Genomic DNA, 15,161 nt, shown 5'->3' with positions numbered 1-15,161 from the left:
ATATTCAATCAATAAGATCCAGAAATATTACAAGTGTCATGCCTATAATCCTCCATGGACAACCTGTTTAGCGCTAGCTTGTGTTCTGTGTGTGTGTGTGTGTGTGTGTGCACGCGCTGCTACTGAGAGTTAATGGTCTTGATGGATAGAGCTCTGGTGATACAATCCACCTTTAGCAGCTTAAGAATAATTCCTTTTCATGCCAGTAAACATTATCATGACTTCCAAGCCCTGTTTAAACGATGAAGCCTCTTTGTTCATATATGCCACTATTTTAGACCTCTGGATCAGAACACAAGCTCTGTTTTCTAGGTTCCCATCAGCCGGTGCTGCCCAGAGGTGGGTACATGCGCTCCCCCTCGTGGACGCGCAGCAGCAAGGTCGAGACCCCTCGAGAGAGAAAGCACCACAGTGACTCAGACACCGCTGAGCCTTTAATGAAGATGGAAAGGCAGAAGCAGCCGTGAGGTCTGATGTGAAACAGCGGGACCACAGAGAGAAAAAACCCAGACCAGACAGACACAGCCAGAGTGAGAACACGAAGAGAACCAGGCCACTGTGCACTCACGTAATGTTTCATGGTGCTGAACAGATGAGTTCAGGGAGAACTCTGGACACTGTGCTCTGCATTCTAAAGATGTGCAATACCCACATACACACTCTCTCTCTGTCTCCCTCCCTCCCTCTCTCTCTTTCTCTCTCGCTCGCTCATGCACACAAACACAATCATGTTTTTCATGCAAAGGGTTCTTAATGCACTCTGTGCTGCCAGAAGATTTTAAGCTTAGTTTTTTTGAATGAAAGACAGGGTATGAGGTCGGCAGAGTAACAGCTCCTCCATTCTTACAGCATCTCAGGGTGGACAAAGCCTGGACGTCTAGACAAGCACCAAATACAAGTTCAAGTTGACTGAGATTTACATCAAAATAGCAGGGCATGAGATTCACTTAGCGGGAGGCGTTCCGTTGCTTGCAAAGGAACTTGAGCAGTGGAAGTGGGTTTCAGCGAGGCCAAGCCCTATCAATTATTTGTCGTCATGTGGTGTAATGACAATTGCCTAAATAAAAGTACTGCACTTTTCTCACTGAACTTTTACAGAGCCCTCAAAAATTACTGGCAGTTGGTGCAGACAAAGTTAAAAGATAAACAGACCAAGATGAATGTGAGAATCAAAACACTTTTCTACTCTCTAAACATTTTCAACAATTGACTGGATTGTTTCTTTCCATTATTTTATCATTTTGGAAATGATGACTGCCGCATCTTCAATCCAAAGTTGGTATTCAAAGGTGATGCATTCACTGGATGTGTACTACATAAGATGTAGTAGAATTACACAGACAAGAGGATTTGCATGAAGACCAAAAAAGCAATGAAGTGCCAACTATTCGTAATTATCTCACAGGAGATGAACGAGCTACAGATGCAACACTTTAATCTTTTTAACAAAAGCAGTTTATGATGACTTGATTTATTTATCATTTAGCTTGTCTACACCAGAGGTGCCAATAATTCTGAATGCTGAGTCAACATGGATCAGAAGTAACACTGCTGGTAAGAGAATAAATCAAATCTCAGAAAACAATGTTTTTTGTGTGATTTGTTAGATTACAATATTCGGAACTGTGGGAGGAACTGGAGTGTCATTTTTTTCTGACGATACTTTCAGTCGTTACACTGAAATCGGTCCAGTGGGACAAGCTGCAGGAGTTAGAGTGGATTCAGGGAGTTAAACATGGGAGAAGTAAACAGTTAATGTGTCTACTGTAGACACTGTATTAATTTCAGTGTGAAACTCAGAGCCACCCACAGGTCAAAAATGTAATTTTATTCCTCTGTGCTTTGGTCAGAGGTTGTAGTCACTAAGACAGGCTTTTTACAAAGAATGACTATTTTTAATTCAAAATCCATTGTACTTTTTTCCATCCTTTAATTTCTTCCATTTGAGTGACCTAGAGACCCAAATCTCCTTCCATAATTACAAGGCTAGAAACACCCCTTTTTACTACAGTTCATTGCCTCCTATTCTTTATATGATTTAAATACAAAAATGTTTTTGTTTTGTCAGACACACTATAAGTTAACAGCTTCCATTTGAAGCGATCTGGATACTCCAAATTAGTTCCAGCCATTAGTATAAGCCTGTTAATACAGAACACATCTCTTTTTATTAAATTGTATTGCCTAGTATGTTTTTGTGAATATTTTAGTTTTTAGTTTACTTCATATACTGCAAAACTCGAGGTTTTTCTTTTTTAATAGCTTCTACATCAAGAGAATTAGGGCCTCCAGATCTTACCTTCACTTGAGCCAGTGAAATGAAAAATATTCATATATTAAAGTAATCTGGAATTTTTAATGGAGGGAGAAGAGTAGGTGTTTTCAGGAGGTTAATGTGGTAATTGTCGCGTTCCGAACAGCACTCACGTTATTCGACAGCATTAATCATGCTGGGTGCGTGATGCAAGAATAATGATCGAAACATTGTTTACACGGCAAAGAATTCTGACATTTATGCCAAGAAATTAGGCAAATAAACTAAAATAAATTGACAATTTAATGCATAAAATCTTTTTAATTTCTCTCTGAGCCACAACAGCTTCACATAGTCAGTCTTTCCTTTACCCTCGCATTTTAATTTCTAATCCTTTCTGACATGTAAAAAGAGATACTCATCAGCAAAAACAGTACATGATCAAGCCGACAAAAACCCAAATAGCTTTTACCAAGACTGACACAGCAACAGCCCGCACAAAGTGTATAGTTGTGTCTTTGGTGCCGACACAGCCTGCTCCTACTGGAAACCTGCATATTCAAGCAGAACGTGACTGTAAAGAGAACTAGAACATTAGAATTGTTCAGAAAATGTTATTCACAAGAGACCATTACAAATATGGAGACTGAGGTAGTCTGAACGCTTTGGAGTCAACGGTCTGTAGAAGAGGCAGCTCTGAGTGTGAGTGTGTTTGTGTTGCAGTTTATACTTGCTTGTTTACTCTATCACTATGAAACCCTGAGGACCAGAAGAAAACAGTTCAGGATTCATGTGATCAACCCTGTAATGCTTTCATGGACAACATGTACAAATATATTTTTCAGTTAAGATTAAGCACTAGTGGGCGGCACGGTGGTGCAGTGTTCGGCATTGTCGCCTCACAGCAAGAAGGTTCCGGGTTTCAGCCCCGGCTCAGGCACGGGATCTTTCTGTGTGGAGTCTGCATGTTCTCCCTGTGCCTGTGTGGGTTCTGGTGACCTGTCCAGGGTGAACCCGCCTCTCTCCTGAAGGCTGCTGGGATAGGCTCCAGCCCCCCCGCAACCCTTAACAGGATAAGTGGAAGAAAATCAATGGATTGACTAAGCACTATTATGCTGAGATTGTGTTTAGTTGAAGACAATTGTCCTGGCAATTTAATTACATGGTACCATCACATGATGTCGGAACTGTGTGTCGATATCAGGAAACCTACCTCTCACATGATATCACTCATTCTAAATTTAAACATATAGTCTCATTTGAACTCTGCTGTTTTTCTTTCCAATTTGACCTAATAACTTTCATGAATATGACAAGAAGTTATTTTGTGGTGTGTTGGCCGATTTTACTGCATTTATGTAGTAGAAAGTATCTCCAGGAACATTCACAACTGGCCTTCAAAAATGCCTGAGTTTACCCTCTTTAATACACCCTAACATTAAAGCAACCACTGTGAACATTCAGTTTGAGTTGACATCAGCGCCCCCTTCAGTGAAAAAGCAGAAAGACAAATGCATTTCTCATGATCATTGTGCCATTGCAGAGTTGCAGATCCCTTTTGGCTCAGGCTGAGAAGTGCACACGTGTTGGTTTTGGAAGTGAGTGACAGAAAGATAAACGGACTTATTTAGTTTGCTGGATGCCATACTAATAATGCCTCTTATTTGATATGAATATATATAAGATTACAAACCTTATAGGATGCTGGAGATACAAGCAACATTGTGGCTTGTAATAGTTGTTTTAGTAACATTCCATGTGATGTAAGAGAAGTAAACACTGAATTTCTGGTCCTTGTTTATCATAATTGTCATTGAAGGCTGAAAACAGGCTTTGACAGGCACTATGGGGGGGTGTATCTGCTGGGCGGTGGTCTTGTCTGACTGTCAGTCACATGAGCAGTTAAGAGTCCTAGAAACTGCTTAAAAACGGTTGTTATCCTGCTGGAATATACGCAATATTTTAAAAAACACAATAAAAAGATTGCACATACTGGAGGTAATTAAAAAACACACAACTGTCCCTACTGTTGAAGCTGTCAGTGGGACGAGATCGGGATTGTTTCTCTTGACAGCCTGCAGATGAGGGAAGACCAAACTGCACCAGAGATCCTCCTACAAGAAGACGGCTGATTTGCTTGATTGATTCTGCTGATGCTTGTCATCCTCTTTGTTTCTGTTCCAGTTCTTCAGTCCCTCAGGTAAGAGGGTGTCTTCTTCAAGTTCCCCCTGTCCTACAAAATCCTCATACGATGATTTCTCATGAAAAGGACGCGGTCCCAGTAGTTCCACCATGTCGTCTTTGTCTAGAATCTCTCGTTCTAGGAGACGTTGTGCCACCTGCAACAGAGGAAGCGTTCTAATCAGCAAATTATATCAGTTAAAAGGAATTTAGTTTGGCAATGCATTTTTGAAAAAAAGACTTAAATGGAAACAAGACCAAAAGGTGCTTGTGAAACAACAACGGAAACGTGTGGAATTTAACACTGCTGATGGTAATAAAGGAAAGAATGTGTTCATCTTCTTGTTGAATGTTTGAACTTCACTGCGTGGAAAGATCTCTGACCTGAGAAAAGTTGTTTTCACATTCACTGATTGAAGGTCAGCCAAAAACATTTCTGGTATCAAAAATAGTTTGGAAGCAAATCCTGGTCCGATAATATCGAACACAAACAGCTCTCAATTATCTGGTGATTTTGTGTGCCAATAAATGTGGTGCCTGTGTGGAGGATCTCACCGCTCGCTGCTCCTCACACGGAAAATTACATACTCATGCCGCACCCGTAAGAAGTCATCGTTTCCATCTTGCACACCACTCTCTACACAGTTCTCACCTTCTCCACCATGACTTTTTTGTCAGTGACAAGCTGTAGTGTTCGTTGGAAGGCAGCCTCTATGAGCTGGCGGACCTCCTGGTCTATGAGCTGGGCTGTAGGCTCACTGAAGGGCTTCTCCATGACCAGGTCACCCTGCTGAGGGAGGTCGAAAGACATCTGGCCCAACGCCTCACTCATTCCAAACTGTACAACCTAAAATACCAGGAGACATGAGAACCGATGTTTACATTTTCATATGTCAAATGACAAATATCTGCTTTAGCTGAGATAGTCTTTTGGTTGCACCCTCATTCTTTGACGAGCCATTACGTGGTGCACTCTGATAAAAGGGAAGGTTATTACAAGCCAAGGACTTGGAAATCCGTTTTATAGTAAGACGGAATCCACACATGCCTTTATACTGCGACTGCAACAGATCAACTGCAAATTTAAGAGTACAGTGGAGTACTGTTACAATAATAGTGACGCACGCGTGCAGTCACATGTAGGCCACCAACATTTCACAAAAAAATCCAACTTCAAGGCCTCTAAATATTTGGATGGGAATAACTAATTTTATAAGCTGGAGGGAAGTTGAATATGAGCTCTTAAATGTGCCACCATCTCAGAGTTAAAACCTTGTATTTCAACGCTGGAATGTGCGATTCCTGGTAATATGAATGAATGACTCTGGGCTGCAGAATCATCAACAACATCATAAACATAATACAATGAGTCTCATTCATGAAATGTTCGGATGCACAAATTGGGACTGTCGTACTTAATGACTTGTTTTATCCCTCAGTTTAGTCTTGCAGGCAAGCAAAGCCTGATGGCTATTTGTCTGGCATTCCTGTGGTGTACCTCTTTCCAGCCCTGGTGGTTGCAAGAGACACACGATGGATGCCAGGAGCAAGGAGTTATCAACAGCCATCAGGCTTTCCTTCTTGTCTGTAAGACTAAACTGAGGGTTAAACAATCTCACAATGTGTAAGACCAAATACGTTCACAATAATGCTGATTCATGGTGTTTTCCAGATGCTGACAGATCACCTGTGCATAGGCTGACTGTGTGACTTTCCTGAGGTCATCTTGTGCCCCAGTGGTGATGCGATGAAAGAAAACCTGTTCAGCTACTCGCCCCCCGAGCATCATGCACATCCGGTCAAACATCTGCTCCTGGGTGAACAGGTACTGTTCCTTGGGTAAATACTGAGCGTAACCCAGACCCTTTCCTCTGGGAACAATTGACACCTGTGAAAGGAGAGCTGTCAGTGTGATTGTTTGGTGAACATAGTTTGAATGCAAATCAAAAACTTAGAAATTAGAGAAAAGAAGCAGCATGAAACTGTGTGTACTTTAAGTAGAGGGTCTGCATGTTCTAGGAACCAGCCAGCAACAGCATGTCCAGCCTCGTGATACGCCACAGTGGTCTTTTCTGGTAGCTGCAACACGCGTGTCTTTTTCTCAAGACCTGAGAGCAAAGACACCGACTTAATAAAGTGCAGTGTACGCAGTTTGTCTGACATTTGTATAGATTTAAGCTGATGCAGTGAAGTCTGCATGAGATAAAATAAAATTAACACTCGATCGATGGAGCACGTCTTGAAATAAAGATTTGGTCATGGATCACTAAAGAAATAAAATTAGATAAAAAGTGAGAAATTGAAGTAGTAGAATTATCATCTTCTAGATGTTTACCTTATGTGGATTATATAATGTATTATATAATGTACTTTTTATATCGATGTCTTTGAAGGAATAACTTGAAGGCTAATGAAGTTATGTTGATTTACCATGCAGGCGAAATGCCGTTTTCACTTGGAGGCTTTTTTTTTTTTTAACAGATGACTAAGAGCTCATTGCATGGGACCTTTGGGTCAAAATCAATAAAAAAGTGAACTGAACACACAATACTAAAGGAAGGGACAGGTATTTTTCTTCCTGAGGAGACTCATGTTCTCCAGCTCCTGGAGTTTGGTTTGGCTTGTACATCCGATTCGAATAGAGCATAGTTACACTGATGCTTCAGATATGAATGTTGCTGCTTAAAAGCTGTAACATTCCTACAGGTGGAAGCTTCACACAGATCTTCAACCCGGCAACACATCTATCCAATCTTACCTTGGAGTTTTTTTAATTCAAAATTTAACGTTTCCCCTGGCAGATCATTTTTTGTGTGTAAGTTGGTCCACCACTTTCACAAATATTTGCATTGAAATCCATGTAAACCATCATCAATTCTGGCAAATACCATCTATCAAACATGTTTGTAACGTACCTCCAATAACCCTGTCGACCGCGTGCTCGAAGTGTTTGGTGTTGATGTACGGGTTGCTGTGGCGCGCTGCTATTAGAGCAGCCTCATTACACACATTGGCAATATCAGCCCCTGAAATACACAAGAGGCAACAATCAGGTTTGACACACAAAACTAGAGATTAAAACAAAAGACGTAGAAAAGCACTGTCAGTTCTTACCAGTAAAACCTGGAGTTAAGGCAGCTAACCTCCTGGCTAAAGCCACAACTTCTATACTTGAGTCCAACTTCAAGGGTTTCAAATGCAGCTTAAAAATGGACGCTCTGCCCTTTATATCTGGTGGGCCTGGAGAAGAAGGGAGCAAACATGTCATGAGTAACAAATGACTTTCAGGACATCAACTAGCTGAAGGGGGAATATTATAATGAGCAAAAGTAGGTTTATAAAATGCTGCAGTAGAAGTTAAGCATCATCACATCACAATAACTGATGAACAGGCCACAATCTCTCGAGCACAGAAACCATAATTTTAAGAAATAAAGTTTTAAACTTAGTCAAGGTGTTTCAAATGGACTAATATGTCAACTCTGTCATAGATTACAATGATACTGTACTACACTCCCAGGATGTGTATTTCACAGCTCATTTTCATGACAACAAGCGCCTTTAGACACTGTGCATAGACAGAATTCTTATTAATGTGCTTCCTGACTGATATATTTGAATGTCCGCAACAAAATGAATTGTGTTAATGCAAATCCAGCGCATCAAACCGAGCAGGTGCGATGCTGAAAACTCACTGTAGAGCAGCAGATAGCGCTTATAGGGAGAGAGGTGTGAGTGGGGAGACACAGTTTTAGGTGCAACACCAGAGGAGAAAGCACAGACACTCAGAAACACAGTGGCTAATGTTGTTAGCATCAGCAGCTAGTTTTCTAATCCATCCTTTAAGGAAAGTCTTCCCTCTTATTTTGATCCAGTTTGCATTGTCGGTGAGTGCTGGCCCCACCCACCATTTTCCAGCAACACTACAGAGTAAATTAGATCATTGCAGACAGAAATAGATCAAATATCCTAACCTCAAACATAAAAGTGCATGTTCACTTTAAGTGACATCCCTCAATGACAACTAAAAGGCTTGAAGGTGTTTTTTAAAGTCAAACCATGAAAACATAATGAGAGTGTCAAGCTGATGAAATGGCATTGACAGAAATCTTTCTGATAGATCTCTGAGATCAACGAAACGCATATATTAAAAAATGACTATTATCTGCAAATATCAGGGATGTCCTGTTATAATGGGGCATCCCTCATCTAATTTGGTAATCATAAATTCAAAAGAAACATTACCTAAATTTCACTAAAATGGTGGACTACTGAGCACCTATGTATATGTGGCGATCGAAGCGTCCCGGCCTCATCAGCGCCGGATCCAGGATATCAGCCCGATTGGTTCCAGCTAAAACAACCACATTGGTGCAGCTGTTGAACCCTGTGATGAAAAATCAAAGATGTTTTACATCAGGGATGGAAGAAGCTTACAAAGACAGAGAAAGTAAAGGTAAGTTCTCACCATCCATTTCTACGAGTAGCTGGTTGAGTGTGTTTTCTTGTTCGCTCTGGTCACCAGAGTTTCCTCTGCCTCTCTTCCGGCCCACTGCATCGATCTCATCGATGAAAAGGATGCAGGGGGCGTTTTTACGAGCCATGGCAAACGTATCTCTTATCTGATATTGGAAAGAACAGAGATTTGTTGAGTTTCCAAAATGAAATTTAATCATACGTGAATTCATGGTGAAGCATCAACTCAAATATGACCTATCATTCAGCTAAGTCCTGCGTTCAGCCCAGTACTGACCCTTGCGGCACCCACGCCAACAAACATTTCATGGAACTCTGAGCCATTGACGGTGATGAAAGGTACGCTGGCCTCTCCTGCAGTGGCTTTAGCCAGCAAAGTCTTCCCAGTTCCAGGTGGACCTGATAACACTGCACCCTGAAGAATGAGGTATGAAGTGTCACACCAGCAAAGAATTCTGACATCATGATCAACTCTAGAGAGATGGCGTACCTTCGGGATCTTGGCTCCCAGGTCCCTGTACTGACGGGGGTTCTTCAAGAAATTGACAAACTCCAAAATCTCCATTTTGGCTTCTTCACAACCTGCAACATCCTTGAACCGAACACTGATGTTGTCTTTTATTAACTTGGCTTTGGATTCATTCACGCTGAAGGGGTTTCCTCGTGCTCTTCCTCCTTGAGTTCCTCCCATTGGCCCGTGCCGTATTGCCAGAAGTAAGAAGCCAACCAGTAATAAGGATGGGAGGATGTTTAACAAGAGTGTCCTGCAGAGAAAGAGACAGCGGCTCAATCAGCCTGGAATGAGCCCAGCCACTCGCTACCAAGGTACCCAAGAGATCAGGTTTCTCACCCGTCACTCTCGCTGCTGTAGAAGACGGGTACTTTGTGAGAGGACTCCAAACCCAGTTCCTGCTGAGCTAATTCCAGGTTCCGCTCAAATGATTCGACGCTGCCGATGTTGAACCACAAATAGCTCTGAAACAGACACACAAGACGTGACATTTGACACACAGAAAACACAAAACAGATTTTTGCTAGTAATGATACAAAATGCAGTTCAGTCAGTTTCAATACCGCGACACCTGCCACATAGAAGTGAGAGATTTGATATTTTTTGCAGAAATGTTATAAATGGGGATTAGAAAACTATGTCTTTGGTCACAAACAGCATCAGCATTGTCTTGAGAACTGCGCAAACACAAACATTCATGAATCCACAAAGTATCACTTCTCACCAAAAATGTCACATTGGATGATACGGCACGGTGTTAATGGGGACCATGCAGTACTCAACAACAGGGGCACAGGTCCAAGCACATCATGCACCACCATCAAAAACAGACTACAGCTAGACAGAGGAAGGTGACCGACAGGGTTTGGTTAAACTGTGACACACTGGACATAGATGCTAACACCCGCTAACATCTGGTTTTTGTCTGTAATGGGAACAGATTAATATCGGCCCCAGCTGTTATCAGCACCAATCTAAAACCCTGGTGAACCCAGAAATCTGCAGCCCACTTCAGCCTTGGTGCTGTGTTTCACGCAACTTGGACCACTTTTCATCATTTTGGCAAAACTTTAAAAAAGATTATGTAGACTGGTTTTCGAACACACTCGTGCACAGGAGGCACCGCTTTGAGGACTGCCTTTTATCGGTGTCATTGAATCATTTTCTGGCTACTAACCGCCTCTGATGTGTTCACTCCAGTGGCAGGAATGACTTTAACATATTGCTTGTTGACAACTTCCAGGTGATCCACCTGCGGAGACATTCCCATTTGATGAAGAACAAACATAACGGGGAGCGACATCCACATTAGGAAGATACCAAAAAGGAAACAATGTCACCCCCTTACCAGACCTCTGCTCAAGTAGCAATGCACAAAGTCCCACCAGGAGATCTGGGCTCCTGTCTCCCGCAGATAAAAGTAGAAGAAAGCTGAGGCCATGCCTGCAACACCCACAGCAAGGTTACGTGCTGCTCTTTCATCCAGCGGGAAATTATCCTGTTAGAGACATGATGGTTCATCATTTGATTAAAGGAGAGATTATTTAAGTGTGTTACTGAAAAAGAACACAGGAACACACGCGGTGGATTGAAGGTAATGCTGATTTCAGTGGTCTTTCATTTCTGACTAGATGAGATAAAGTGAGGGGGATATTTTAACATGAAAATGAGTTCAAATTGAGTTCCATAGCATTGCCTTTAGTCAGAAGAACATTCTAATAATCAAGGGTGGCTAACAGGGTATTTTTTTTCCTATACTGGCTCCTGAACGTTATCCTTTGTCTCTACCATTTAAAATCCATTTAAACAAATTGAAGATTAAACACTATGCTGAAAGTCTTTGGTTTTCAGCTCCTTGACATTTTCACACACTCCGTTTCACAAAATGGAAATATAAACCATATTACCAAAATGTGGTTGAACCTAATTTGGGTTTCAAATCTTCAGTTTTTGTTTCAGCACATTAGCATTTTTCCACTTGCAGCAGTTTTACAACATTAGGGTCTAAATAGAAACTAAGAGGTTTTATCCTTAGGACCTGAACTTTGGTATTAAAAAAAAAAAAAAAGAACTGAGACGGAGCTGAAACAATCTGATCGGAGCCATTAAAGCAGCAAAGTTTGATACCCAGTCAGAATTATGACCTCATAAAGCTCCATATCCATTTATGTGGTATGTTCTGCATTGTTAGTGTCACCTTAACGCTTAATGATGATGGAATAATTATCAACCGCAACAGAGAACATGTCATCAAATAAACCTGACAATATCGGACACCTGAAAATACGTCCACCACTGGGATTCTTCCTTTTTCTCTCCACTTTGTCTTTCATCTCCCTCTTCATTTGCATCTCGTCCTTCTCTCCCCAAAGATTCTTGCTTTTTGGTATTTTCATCTGCAGATTAGAGGAGAACGAGTCATCCACTGCAAAAGAAAAACTGAAAATATAAGTTGTACACGTGACGAGTCAAACCTCCAGCTGATTTGTTGGCGCTTGAGGTTCCTTCGCTCTTTGGGAAAAACTTTTCAAACCCTGAATATACCGAAAACAAACAAAGGAAATGCCTCACACGCTAATCTAAATAAGATGTGGGTCAAAATGATCCAGCGCAACTACATCAGAAGCTGCATTACCTCTCGGTGGTGGTTTGTTTGAGCTGAGTAAGCGAACCAGAGGGACACTGTGTTGATATAATCCTCCACACCTCCTCTGGGTCAGTGACGTCTTCTGAAATAAATGTACTATATGGTGAGTATATTAGCAAGGGAGGCGGGGCCACAAAAAGAACAGTAGAACACAAAGACGTCACAGAGAGGCATTAGTTCAAACTGTTATGTTTTGTTATCAACACAATGACGCTGGTGAAACACAGTTCCATCAAGCAGCTGATATCCAACTGCAGACTAACTCTGATGCTAATGTGAGAAATTTTGTCAATGTTTTTCTAAACATCTGTTTACAAGATTACCGAAATCTCATTAAGACTCAGCGTACTGGACAGTGTCACACTAACCTAATAACCTCGGCTGAGCTTCGTCTGTTGGTTCGATTGAGATTGACAGCAGGTTTAAGCAGACCAGAGGTGGAGAGGCGCAGCATGGGCTGAGTATTTTTGGGCAAATCCCTCTGACATGACGAAACGTTCTAACACTGGTCTACGCAAAGATTTCCTCCCTTCAGGTACTGTTCTGTCACCAGCATTACGTCAAAACTACCGGACATCCATCCAGCCATTTTCTACTGCTTATCCTGTTAAGGGTCACAGGGGGGTGGGGGGCTGGAGCCTATCCCAGCAGCCTTTCGGCAACAGGCAGAGTTCACCCTGGACAGGTCACCAGTCCATCACAGGGCCAATACATAGAGACAGACAACCATTCACACTCACAGTCACACCTACAGTCAATTTAGAGTATCAGTCAGCCTCGTCCCCTCTTGATGTCTTTGGACTGTGGGAGGAAGCTGGAGTACCAGAGAGAACCCACACAGGAACAGGGAGAACATGGAGACTCCACACAGAAAGATCCTGTGCCCTGACCTGAAGGCATTTCTGAGACATGATGTTAAAAGAGAACGTGGCAGACCAATGGACAGAGAACCCAAATTAGAGAATGGCTGAAAGTGCTTTGAGTGCCTTAGAGATAGAAAATTGAAGCCACATATGTTACTCTAAGACAGGGGTGGGCAACCATGTGCCATGGAGGGCCGTGTGTATGCAGGTTTTCCTTCCAACCAAACACTTTAACAGGTGATTCCACTGATTAACACACCTTCAGCCACAGAGGAGTGTTAATCAGTGGAATCACCTGTTAAAGTGTTTGGCTGGAAGGAAAACCTGCATACACACGGCCCTCCATGGCACATGATTGCCCACCCTTGCTCTAAGAGAACCTTAAGTGAGATTGCTGGCAGTGAGACACGTTCGCTGCTGTCCGTTGTGCCATCCACGACATCTCCTCACTTCCTGTTATGGCAACAATTTGCATCTCAAAGTCTGCAACTGCAGAAATGCAAAGGGTGATATTGTTATCCAACACTGCCAATCTGCACTTAAATCTTGTCCTTTAAATGCAACTTGATACAACTTCCACTGATGAGAGTCTAAATAAGATACTTAATCACAGCGGCTGACCCTCAATCCTCATTTTGTTGTTATGAAAACAGTCAGTCACTGTGAAATTAAACATCCTGTGCAATAATCTCACTGCAGAGGTCGCATGAATTTCATTTCTGTTTAAGAATGTACCTCCTTCCTTAATCCCTGTTTAAATGCAAATTATGCTAAAAAAAAAAAAAAAAGTCTGAAAAACTCCGTTGTTCTCCCAGTACAGGACCGGTTCCACAGCTCAGGACTGGCTCCAATACAGCATGATGGTAAGATCACAAATGGACCTGATCCAGCCCAATCCTGATCCCGCTACAAATAGAAGTACAACTAAATTATTGGTAAACTTCTTCTGGAGCACTTGGAAGTCACACTCGGATAATCTGCATATCTGTCAGCACCAGCACTGACACGGAGCAGCCAGAACCGCCTCAGAACTGGCAGATGCTGCGGCTCTCTGGGGAACCAGAAAAGCACGTTCTCTTTGTGTTCACACACACACACACACACACACACACACACACACACACACACACACACAAACATCATGAAACGGAGGAAACCAAACAATAAACGGGAGGATTTTCCGACAGTAATTTGGTGAGATTACAGTCAATTTAGGAATGATACATAAACAGCGCTTCAGCTTGTTTGGTTTCCATGATCTTTCCGTCTCAGGAACACGGTGTTCTTTCCCACGACAGCAGTGCACTGGAACCACATCGAGGTGATTGTTCACCATTGGGGTTCTGCTCTCACCCCACAAGCATTCGTTAACAAACACCATCTCAGAGGGAAATAAATACCTGTCAGCTACAATTAGTTACCAGCTTCAGCTACTAAATAGTTTACAATTCAAGAGTTTTGCAACAACGCACGCTTATCAATGTAATAGTGCCAATATGAGTACCAGAATGTTCACAAACCATCCCAACAGTTGATTAAAGATCAAAATAAACAGTTGAAATGAAAAAGAAATAGAATGAATTAGCTTCCCATTCCCCAACCAACTGCTACAATACTATTACAACTAATAATAATAAAGATGATAATAATAATAATAAAGATGATGATAATAATAATAATAATAAGATGATAATAATCCTGCATTGACATGAGTGACGACCTTACGATATAGAAAGCTTTAGTAAATATTAACTTTTTAAATTTTTTTTTTTTTTGTAGCAGATTTTCTGGCTTTAGTTACTTTGATAAACTAAATCCCCAGTGCATGCATGACTGCTGCAGGGTAACTGCAGGGTAACAGTACCCTCGCGGTGTGGTATTTTCCTGGGGTGAAGGCTTTGAGTACTCGTCCCGACTCAGGAGCTGCTGCACCTCACTACTGACCCAACTGATGCTCCTGCAGCAAACGTTTATCCAAGTTACAATACAGTCAAACAACGGACGTTGACACAAAAACGACAACTAACACGTACCAGCGCGACTGCATCGCCTCGGTGAAAAGAAGTAGAGAAGGAGGTGAAATCTCGACTCCACGTACGAACTGTCCGAACTCGGTTCCGGAAGGGTCCGACACTCGCAGACAGCAGTCCCATCACGATTGTCAACGTCTCCGGTCTTCCGCGGACTGTTCTGTGGAAGTATTAACAAACACCGTGCAGCCGGTGCAGA

General features: G+C 42.0%; 2 protein-coding genes across 4 annotated transcripts in view; one reads left to right on the top strand and one right to left on the bottom strand.

Moving 5' to 3' along the window:
• Positions 1-1,567, top strand: part of dbndd1 (dysbindin domain containing 1) — a 15,457-nt gene extending 13,890 nt beyond the window's left edge. Inside the window, exon 4 of the mRNA XM_086184902.1 lies at positions 313-1,567. Within this exon, the coding sequence (XP_086041028.1) occupies positions 313-467 (155 nt within the window). The 3' untranslated portion in view covers positions 468-1,567. The remainder of the gene's footprint in view (positions 1-312) is intronic.
• LOC147269441 (mitochondrial inner membrane m-AAA protease component AFG3L2-like) lies at positions 685-15,161 on the bottom strand. Of its 3 annotated transcripts, none has more exons than XM_086184746.1 (17): positions 14,966-15,161; positions 12,058-12,151; positions 11,897-11,956; positions 11,700-11,818; positions 10,771-10,920; positions 10,600-10,674; positions 9,762-9,886; positions 9,402-9,675; positions 9,189-9,326; positions 8,904-9,057; positions 8,715-8,822; positions 7,550-7,675; positions 7,351-7,461; positions 6,428-6,543; positions 6,123-6,323; positions 5,088-5,282; positions 685-4,593 (listed from the first exon to the last, which is right to left on the bottom strand). In XM_086184746.1, exons 1-17 carry the CDS (start codon positions 15,083-15,085, stop codon positions 4,369-4,371), a joined length of 2,391 nt encoding a protein of 796 aa, XP_086040872.1. In that variant the 5' UTR covers positions 15,086-15,161; the 3' UTR covers positions 685-4,368. The 3 variants fall into 3 exon arrangements, with proteins under 3 accessions (XP_086040872.1, XP_086040882.1, XP_086040891.1); XM_086184756.1 differs by having other exon boundaries at positions 12,058-12,148; XM_086184765.1 differs by lacking the exons at positions 12,058-12,151; positions 14,966-15,161 and having other exon boundaries at positions 10,771-10,865; positions 11,700-11,985.

This window comes from Aulostomus chinensis, chromosome 2 (assembly GCF_037954235.1).
Source record: "Aulostomus chinensis isolate RoL2024-O1b breed Wild chromosome 2, RoL_Achi_v1.0, whole genome shotgun sequence".
Taxonomy (NCBI): Eukaryota; Metazoa; Chordata; class Actinopteri; order Syngnathiformes; family Aulostomidae; genus Aulostomus; species Aulostomus chinensis.
The sequence above is the reverse complement of the archived record's forward strand: the minus strand, read 5'-3'. Positions and strand labels throughout refer to the sequence as shown.

What these genes read in the sequence shown, in the direction of transcription:
- LOC147269441 (XM_086184746.1), bottom strand. Translation starts at nt 15,085, where the DNA reads ATGGGACTGCTGTCTGCGAGTGTCGGACCCTTCCGGAACCGAGTTCGG. An exon ending in AGTGGTGGACGTATTTTCAG is followed by an intron (nt 10,921 to 11,699) that starts GTGTCCGATATT and finishes TGTCTCTAACAG; the next exon opens with GATAATTTCCCGCTGGATGA. An exon ending in ATGCAGACCCTCTACTTAAA is followed by an intron (nt 6,324 to 6,427) that starts GTACACACAGTT and finishes CTCCTTTCACAG; the next exon opens with GTGTCAATTGTTCCCAGAGG.